General features: G+C 46.8%; 1 protein-coding gene across 1 annotated transcript; it reads right to left on the bottom strand.

Annotated features, from left to right (window-relative positions):
• Positions 1–2,466: 2,466 nt before the first annotated feature.
• LOC129685424 (cyclin-dependent kinase 4 inhibitor B-like) lies at positions 2,467–9,435 on the bottom strand. The gene is made up of 3 exons (XM_055618967.1): positions 9,310–9,435; positions 4,462–4,753; positions 2,467–2,523 (listed from the first exon to the last, which is right to left on the bottom strand). The coding sequence occupies exons 1-3, from the start codon at positions 9,433–9,435 to the stop codon at positions 2,489–2,491; spliced, it is 453 nt and encodes a 150-aa protein (XP_055474942.1). The 3' UTR covers positions 2,467–2,488.
• Positions 9,436–9,941: the final 506 nt, after the last annotated feature.

Below are 9,941 nucleotides of genomic sequence, written 5' to 3'. Positions count from 1 at the left end.
CAGGTTTTCATGGTCAGAATGCAGTGCCCTGAAGTGTCCACCATTGGTCCTGTGATGGCAGCTAGAACTCAGGGCCTTCCTACAAGTTCCCCACTTTAGATACTTTCCTTTACTAAGAGAAACTCCACTTTCCTCTTAAGCTTCAGTCTCTCTTTGTTTCATCATGTAACTTCATGAAACTTATTTTCTATTTATAGTTGAGAGTCTATAATGACTGACTTCTTCATTTCCAAGGCCAAATCTATCTGTCCTCACTATTTCCATGTAAAGCTCGAAGGTTTGGCAACTCATAAAACCGAGCACATGTGAATATTATATATGCACATATATAATATTATATATACGTATCGGTCTTGATATCTTACGGGATTAGGTAGAGAACCTTAACCGTTACTTCGCAAGTGACTGTGCAAAGCGTTTTCTCATCTCAGTTGTTAACAGCAGAAATAACGTTATTAACTGATTTGAAATGAAGGAGTACTAATAAAGGAGAGCTGCTCCAATCTGCAATGGAGGGCAGAGCAGACAGCCCCCCCCCCAGCAAGTTCAATAAAGAATAAAGTATTTATCGCTTGATTCTTCTGTATAATTCTTCAGTACAGTATTCTCTGCATATCCTAATTTGTTCTCCTATGCATTGAAAAAAAGTTGCCAGTGTTTACCAAATCCCAGAGGTCTGGGTTACTGGGCAGTGGAGTGAGAGAGAGATTCCCTGACACTGTTCTCTGTTCTAGGAGGAGTCTTGGGAGGCAGAAGCTGAAACAGAACGCTGTGAAGTTTTGGAACACCAGAAATTTTGCTTAAAAAAAAAGAAAGAAAGAAAACAAACAAACAAACAAACAAACAAACAAACGTACCAGAAATTAGTAACTGCTAGTTGAGGTTCAAGATTCAGAAATCTACTGAAGTATTATAAAACAAGTCACTCAGAAAAGAGTTCCAAAAGGGAAATAATGACCAACTCATTAAAAAAAAAAAAAAAAAAAGAAACCACTTAATTTGTCTTTATTTGTCTCATACTTGAGCTCGGCTGCTCCACTGGGATTGCCCGATCTGAAAGGGTGTGCGTGCACGGAGGCCGCGCGGAGGTGGAGGGACCTGTGCAGGGAAATCAACTCACAGGCTGGAAAAGCTCCAGGATTCTGCTGTGCTGGCCTTTTCCCAGGACGCTGCCTGCGCTGAGTCCGCTGGTTCTGAAGTTTCTCCGGGTCTGCAAGCCGCCTCTCCCGCCCTGGCCCTCGGTAACACTAGACTTCTCAGATCCCGAAGCGGATTTCAGGGGGCGACACTGTAGGCAGCCTTGAAGAACAGGAAACCCCAGCTTTCCAGGGTCTGCGGACCTTAGTTGGGGGGGGGGGGGGGGCAGGGCGTGGCTGGCTAACCTGCGCCTCGGAGGCAAAAGTGGGCAGGGAGCGCCCTCAGGTTGGGTAAGGGGGATAATCAAGCGATCATGGAAACGTGCTGGGCCCAACGTCCACCGCTGCATATGGACTAAATGTCCTTTATGACCCTCCCCCGACTCCCACCCCCACACCGAGAACCTGGAGTTTCACCGGAGAGTGAAAACTGGCCTGGAACTCACTTTTCTTCTGCCTTGGGATTCAAGGGTACCGGAGTACAGGTGTGTGCCACTCTTACCCAGTAACTGTACATTTTAAAACAGGCTTACGTGATGCAGATTTAATAAAAAGAAGGGGGAGACGCCGTGGTCGGATGAGCCTGGGTAGCAGGGCGTCCTTGTAAGTGCCCTGGAGGTGCATTGCACTCGGGTGTGGGGCAGAGAGGCAGCGGGCTACCTCGCCACCGGGATCCCCGAGGACGGTTACGCCTGAGAACCCAGCTCAGGTCCCCGCAGACCTTAAGCGCCAGCTAGCAGACGAGATTTTCTTGACATTAAAGGAGAAAAACGCAAGCCACACTGACCAAAAGTCAAGCATGCGAAGTCTCCGGCTCCCTGGAATTCCCACCCACCGTCTTAAGCACAGCTCAGCATCGTAAGACCTGGCTTTGGTTTGAGATTTCTTGTTATTTCTTCTTTCTGACGTGCTTGTCTACGGCAGGAGGGAAACGTACGCGCATACGAAACAAAGGTATCTATTTCTGATATTGTTTGCCACTCAGTCAAATTGTTAAAAATTTCCAGTCCTGTGTTTTGTGTGAAGATTCTGGCAGGATGCCCTAATAATAAATGTTGACAGAACGGGTGGATAAAACTAGTTTTCTTTTTTCTTTTAGTTAAAAATTTTAGATCTACAAAACTGCTGGAAATTTTAGAAGAGCCACACTACCCTTTCCGAACTTTCTTATTTCGCTAAATGACTGTTATGAAGTCACCAGGACCGGGTGGGATGTGAGCATCAGGGCGCTGCGTAAACACTTTTTGTAAAACGGAAAAGAAAGCTGAAATGGGAATTTGGGGACAGGAGAAGGCAATTCTGTGTTTAAAAAAAAAAAAATCAGTTGACATTTCTAAAAGCATTGTTTAATTTTATTGTTTTGCAAAGCCAGGCTGGTCCGAGGGGTCTGCAGAGAAAAGAGAAAGAAAAAAAAAAAAAAATGGGCAGGCGTTAGAAAACTGTCCCGGTGGCCTCCTGCGGGTCCAGTCTTTAATACCCATCAGCCCTGGGTTTTCCCACCGGTTCTAAACTCCGTCAGCCGCGTAGGTTTGGCGCTCTCTCTCTCTCTCCTTCTTTCTCTCCTTTTCTCTCTCTCCCTCCCTCCCCCTCTCTCCTCTCTCTCTCTCCCCCTCCTCTCTCCCTCTTTTCTCTCCCTCCCTCTTCTCTCTCTCTCTCTCTCTCTCTCTCCACTACCCGAAACAGGAATAAAAACAGGAGTAAAAGGAATAAAAATAGGACTCAACCAAAGCCGAGGACGAATTCCACCAGGCTGGGGGGGACGCTGTGAAGAGTCTCCTCCCTTTCTCCCCGCCCAGCAGACAGCCCAAGCTCTGGGCGATCCAGCCCTCCCCCTCTCCCCCCCCCCCCCTTCCTGCAAAGTACCATTTTGGATCTGGTCTTCTCTCCCACCCCCCAGTTAATGGGGTCTGGGCACTTGTAGAACAAAATGGACGCTTCTTTTAAGATCTTCAGGGTCCCCGCAAGCCCAGCCTATTCCGCCCCTCCCCTCTCCCCCCCCCCCTCGCTGGTGTCCCCTCCCCTCTGCGACTGTTCCCGCCTTTGCTACTACGACCCCACCCGTTCCAACGCCCTGGTTAGCGGCTGCCCAACCCACTTCTTTCTCCTACCACGCCCCTCAGGTGGGGTTGGCAAACTTAATCTCTGAAGGCAGGCTTCCTCCTACAGGGAGACAGCTGCGCTGCACCCCCCGCCTGGGGCAGCACCACTAGAGTGTCCAGGAAGCCCTTCCGCGCTGCGCCGTGCACAGGTCGGGAGAGGGTGGCTGGGTCCGCGCAGTTCGGCTCAGACCACCGAACACCGGAGCCTCCCTCTTCGTGCCTGCAGCTCGGATTCTGTAATCCACAGTGAACACTTTCACTTCCACACGACCAGAGCGGGACTCTCCTGCGCCCTTATTTCGGGATAAATTCTAGTATCTTCTAAACCATCTTTTACACTAAACATTTGTGTTATTTTTCGTGTTTTGCTTCATGCATCTCATTTTAATGAAAAATGCTTTCTCTTTAGCAAATGACTTTACGCCTAATATTTCATGTATGCAGTGTGGGAAGGGGCGCTTAGAGGGACGGGATTTAAGAAAAAAAAAAAAAAAGGCTTCCTGGTTTCGAAAGGTTTTGAAAGGCAAAGGAGGCTTACATCCATTTGTGGTTTGGCCATGTCTCCAAGAAGTGGAAAGTATAAATTTTATTTTTAATAATGCGTATGTGCGCGCTAATGGAGGTCAGAGGTGTCAAATCCCCCGGAGCTGGAATTCCAGGCTATTGTAAAGGGCCTGATCTGAGGGCTGGGGATCAAATTCTGCCTCTGGATAAGCAGCACACTCTTAACAGCTGAGCCATACCTCCAGCCCTTAATTGTAAAGCTTGGAAAGGTGGGAAAGAATCGAGTCTCTTTTTCTTAGAGGGAAGTGTGCAAGGCCACCATCTCAGATACCCTCGAAACTACTTGGAATTGCCTAAAACTTTCCACTGCGAAGGCCAAGGACAGGGTGTAGGGCAGCTGAGCTGGGAAACTGTAGAATCAGTCCACCAGGAAGGCTTGCAAAGCACCCAAAGCACCCAAGGCTCTGCTTGCTGCTCTGTCTGTGTGTGGAACCGAAATCTAGACCTCTGGGCCCTCCTGCCCCCGTGCTACCCAGCCTAGGCCTTGACCTGGAGTAAGTAGGGAATTTATGGAACAGCACCCATGTTCTCAGGCTTACTCGGGTTGCACCCTCTTCATCTGAGACTTAGGTTGTCCCACGCCTTGATTGTATGACCTGAAGCCAGGCAGAGACCCTGCTCAGCTTCTCTGTTTCAGGAGCTCTTGGTCCAATTGTGCTCACCTGGGGGCGCTTGAGCAGACCCCATGCTGCGGAATTGGGGAGTGCTCCCAGCCAGATACTGCAGGACACTGTGATGGCCCCGCTCCTGGGCCAGGTCCAGCGGCAGACGACCCCAGGCGTCACGCACATCCAGCCGCGCCCCCGCCTGGTGCAGCACCACGAGAGTGTCCAAGAAGCCCTCCCGCGCTGCGTCGTGCACAGGTCGGGAGAGGGTGGCTGGGTCCTCGCAGTTCGGATCCGCACCGTGGAAGAGAAGAAGGCTGGCTACTTGGACACTGCCCATCATCATCACCTGAAAAAGTCAGTAGAGGTCAAGGCGAGGGTGTGGGCAGGACCTGGAAAAGAAGCCCCATTTAAGAAGCCTCACCATTAACCTGGTTCAAACACAGGCCGGAGATTCTACCCTCTAAAGGCTTCCAGTGCCACCCTCAAAGTCTTCCTACCCACAAGGGTTTAACCCCCATAGAGCACTGCCAGGGAGCGCTTGCCTCATTTAAGACATTTTGTAGTAATTACTAAAGAGTGGCTGGCAAAAAAGACAGCCAGGATATTCTCTTTCTCTCTCTCTCTCTCTCTCTCTCTCTCTCTCTCTCTCTCTCTCTCACACACACACACACACACACACACACACACACAAAGTTAACCTTGTCTTTCTGGAATATCATACTTCTATTCTTGTAAGTATAAAATGAGAAAGCTTGTCCCTAAAATAATAAAGATCTTGTAGACAGCACTATATTCAGGATCTTGAGGTCATGGACTGGGTTCAACGCTTTCACAAAAGTGCGGCCAAAGAGAAGCTATAAGCAGGGACACAGAGGTCAGAGGGTAGATGTAGGAGTCCTGGGCCAATGACAGCCACTAAGCTAGGGAAAAGAAAACAGAATCTGGCTTTTAGCCTTCTAAAGAAATGAAGCCCTGTGGATTCATTTTAGACTTCAGCTGCTGTAATTAGGCAATGATAACTTTGTGTTTGTGTTAGTCGTTAAATGCGTGCTAACTGGCCCAGACAGGGGAATGCCTGCCTCGTGTTTTAGTTTGCTTTCTATTACTGTGATAAAGACCATGACCAGAGGTATTTTGGGGAGGCAAGGGTATGACAGTTCATCATTGAAGGAGGCCAAGCCAGGAATTCAAGCTGAGCAGGAATCTGCAGGGAGGAACTGAAGCAGAAACAAAGGAGGGGTGCTCTCCTTGGCTTGCTCCCCCTGGTTGTTTTGTTGTTGTTGTTTTATGCTCAGCTTGATTTTCTAATGCTCAAACATCTCCTGCCCACGGGTGGCAGTGCCCACGCTGGGCTGGATCCTCCCACACCAATCAGAAATCAAGAAAATGCCCTCAAAGACTTGCCTACAGCACAATCTGATGGACACATTTTCTTAATTAAGGTACCCTCTTTCCAAATTACTCTAGTTTGTCATATTGAACATAAAACAACTGTAAGACCTAGCATGTGAAGGAAACTCTGGGTTCAAACTCCAACACTGTATAAACTCTGCATACCTGTATTCTCAGGGCCCAGGGGGTAGAGATGAAGATCAGAATTTCAAAGTCACCTTCAGCTACATATCAAGCTGGAAATCAGACTGAGCTGCAGAAGACACTGCATCATTTTTTAAAAAAGCAAACTTAAGGAGGGGAAGTAGGGAAGAACCTGGAGGGTAACTGTAATCAGGATATGTTGTGTGAAGAAAAAAAAACATCTATTTTTATAAAAGGAAAAATTATAATTTGCTAGAACAGTAATAAGAAAACAAAACACTGCTCAACTTTAAATTTTGAAAGGCGAGCTTTGAACTGTCAATCCTCCTGGCATAACCCCCTTCGTAAGTAACTGTGATTACAGGCCTGCTTTTGATTCCAAGGCTACACAGAGAAATCCTGTCTCAAAACACCAATGATTATAATGATAATAATAATTTAATAAATAAAGCCGGTCCCATAGAGGATGCACTCGCCTCAAGCCAAGGCTTTGTGTAGGACAAGCAAGCATGCTCCCCATTTAGAAATATTGAAATGGAAACCATAAAAACAAGTGAGTATTTTGTGATGAGTAAGGGACTCCTGCTCTGGAGGATCCCACACCTTCTGACCTTGGGTGGGCACCAGGCATGCCTGTGGTGCAGCTACACACTGAAGCAAACATCTGTACACAAACAATGAAATAAGAATAAAGACCACAACTAGGTATAAGCTAAGCAGGAGTTCTGCTTGCTGCTAAACAAAAGTCTGGCTGGAGGCTGGAAGTCATGCTAACAATACCAATGGGAATGTTAACTTCAAGTCACCTGTTTGCAGTGTCAACGCATGAATAAAAGTCACATTGTATTAACAATCACATAAGACTTTCCCCAGGTTGTCTCGCTCACAGGGGTAACTTTAAAAAGCTCTTTATGGTACGCGAGATGGCTCAGCAGGTAAAATGTTTTGCTGTCAAGCTTCCATTTTCCAGACTCACATGGTGCAAAGAGAGAACCACATCCTACAAGTTGTCCTCTCACCTCCACATGCACTCCCCTCTCAACGAACTAAACAAATCAGTGCAACAACAACAACAAAACTTAAAGCCCTGTAAAGTTAACCGAACAATAAACTAGGCAGAAATCGCTGTAGAGAAAATGAGAACACTTCAAACACCACTTTGTACAGAGAACCCACAGTTCTATTTTATTTAGGGTCAAGAATAAAGAAACATTTGCTTGCACTAGAATAAACTTGACTACAGGTTTGAATATATACTCAGAAGTTAAAGACACTGTTATGCTAACGCAATTTTTGAATGGTAGTGTCTGTCTAATAACAATCATAAATTGAGTACTGGCAGCCAGCCTCGGGAACAAGTTACTCTTGCTGCTACAATGCCAAGCATACTTGCCTTCTCCTCATGCCTCTGCTGCTGCTTAGCCACCTTTATTGCCTCTTCTAGGAGTGAAGCAGCTGCTTCAGCTGCCATCTCCTCCTCTACTGGAAGTTTTTTTTAAGTTCAGAAATCTTCTCAAAAATCATATTAGCAACAACAGTCTTGTATGCAACATCACCAACCAACCAACCAACAGCAGCACGGATAACCAAGAAGTTTGTCACCAGAATGAGCTTGAATCTTATTGTTAGTGAATCTTCAGGAATTTTTGGCTCCCAACAGGAAGATTTACACAGTTTGCTGTTCTGTGCTCTCACAGCTCCTGAAAAGTGGGTCATCCCTTTGGATTCAGCACTGACACTCACTCCACTTGCTGGCTTGCTCCCTTGCTTGCCCTCCCTCTATTCTCCCCTTCACCCCCCCACCCCCGTGTTACTTGCATTAACATTTGCTAGAGGGGCTTGGTTCTCATCACTTCATCTAACACGGTTTTATTGGCCACAGATTGTTTTATAATTTCAAAATCTCTTATTCAGAACAATCACAGTGGCAGGACTGGGTGCTTATGGGGGCAGAGGAGAGAAGGCAGTGGACATAACCACTCAATTCTGTATGATTTTAAACATGAACTACTCAATTTTTCTACATCAAGATAACATAATCAGCTGCAGTGGTATTGCTGAATCTTTCCCTTAAGAAAGTGAAACTAATTTAGGTTTCAGGAAAACTTAAAGCGAATTGCAAAAAGAAGAAGAAGAAGAAGAAGAAGAAAAAAAAAACCTATGCTTCATGTGTATGTTAAAGTCCTCCCTCCATCTTGCTCATAAAACTGGTTTTAAAGATTGCTCATGTCTTTTATGGTATGGAAAAGGAGAAGCAAAAATAAAATGAATACTTGGAGAGTGCCTAAATCCTTTTAAGAAAGTATCCCCCCCCCCCACACACACACACTTCCTCTTCATCATCTTCTTCTTCCATTTTGGGTTTTCTAGACAGGGTTTTCTTTGTGTAGTCCTGGCTGTCCTAGAACTCAAAGATTCACCTTCTTCTGCCTCTTGAGTGCTGCGATTAAAGGCGTGCACCAACTCAGCCAGAATTTTTTTTCCCTTTTATAAAGTAAGCATTTTGGTCTCAGATACCAAGTTGGTAAAGGTTCTGAACCAAAACGACCTCTTTTCTCCCGACCCCCACCCTGTACTAAATAGTGAAAATTATCAACCTGTCTTTATTTTACTTTTCTGCATTCAATAAAGAAGGTCCTCTCTTATATATTTTAGCACTCCAAATGCAAACTCCGCGGACCCTGGTAACACTTCAGATGTTAAACCGTAAACATAAACCCATTATTTTTAAAGGCTCGCACCTATCTTTCACAACCACCCAACCTGTGTCATCTCAAAATGTTTCCATGCTGGACTTGTAAAGGCTCTCAAGGTCGGAAACACTTTTGTTTTCTTTTCACTCTGTTTTAAAGCATATAAAATGTATCTTGTGTTGTACCGTTTCAGAAGGCACAGCCCAACCGTTTCTTTTTAAGTTGCACCTGGTGTTACTTTCCTTCACATTGGTTTCACAGGGATTTGCTTCACAGGAATTTTCTTGTTTCAGTTAGAAATAATGGTTACAAATGGATATTAGTAGGGTGGTGACAGAAAGAATTCCCTTTTAGGTTGAAACTTAGTAAGTTGCTGAAAGCAAAACCAGAAACAATCTACTGACAGCAGGAGATGGGAGAAAGAATAATTATCAATAATAAGAAATTGAAAACTTGATGTCAAAATGGTTGTACTTTAACAAGTTATTTTAATTGGGGGTGGGGGCTGGGAGGGCAGCAGCAACAACAACAACAAAAAATCTTGGTGATGCTTTCGAAATGTAACTGAATGGCCACTTCACAGGCGGGGGTCATGCTGGAAATTCCCCGGAGGTGTTGGCTTTTCGTGAACAAAAGCTATCGCCCCACTGCAAATGAGACGCTCCCTGCCTACCTGAATCGGGGTGCGACCGAAAGAGTTCCGGGCGTTGGGCGAAACCCCCGCTTCCAGCAGGGCCCGCACCTCAAGCACACGGCCCTGGGCTGCCGCCCTAGACAGCCTGTCTGCAGAGGGCTCCATGCTGTTCCAGATCGCTCCCCTCCTCTCGTTCGCCTCGTCTCCGAGATCCAGTGCCCGCCCAGTCGCGTGACCAGCCGGGCCCTCCTTCCTTCCTCTAAGGTTGGGGGGCGACCCCCCCCCCGCCGCCTGACGTGGCTCCACAGTCCGCTATAGGCGGCGCTATCTGAGCTTACTATATCATGAACAGGACAGCCCCCCAAACTATCGATGCCCACCCTCTCCCTCGCGCAGAAGAGATGCCGGGTACCTGCCCAGACGGCCTCCACCTGCCGCCCACGCTAACCTCCCAACCCCCACCCGCCGTGCCCGGCCACCCCTTGGCGCTGGTCGCCTTCCGGGAGCAAGCGTGCAAAAAAGAGGAGCACGTGGGTCTCCTAAGCTAGTCCATTCTCCACCAGCTCGAAAACTCTCGCGTTTCCTTACTCCCCAGTACAGCAATCGGGTTTTAGAAAAAAAAAAGGGGGGGGGAGGGGCGAGTATTTTTCATCGCCAAATTGAAACTTAAG

This window comes from Psammomys obesus, unplaced genomic scaffold (assembly GCF_907164565.1).
Source record: "Psammomys obesus unplaced genomic scaffold, mPsaObe1.curated_primary_1811, whole genome shotgun sequence".
Lineage (NCBI taxonomy): Eukaryota > Metazoa > Chordata > Mammalia > Rodentia > Muridae > Psammomys > Psammomys obesus.
Note: the sequence above shows the minus strand (reverse complement) of the source record. Positions and strands in the feature narration are given on the sequence as shown.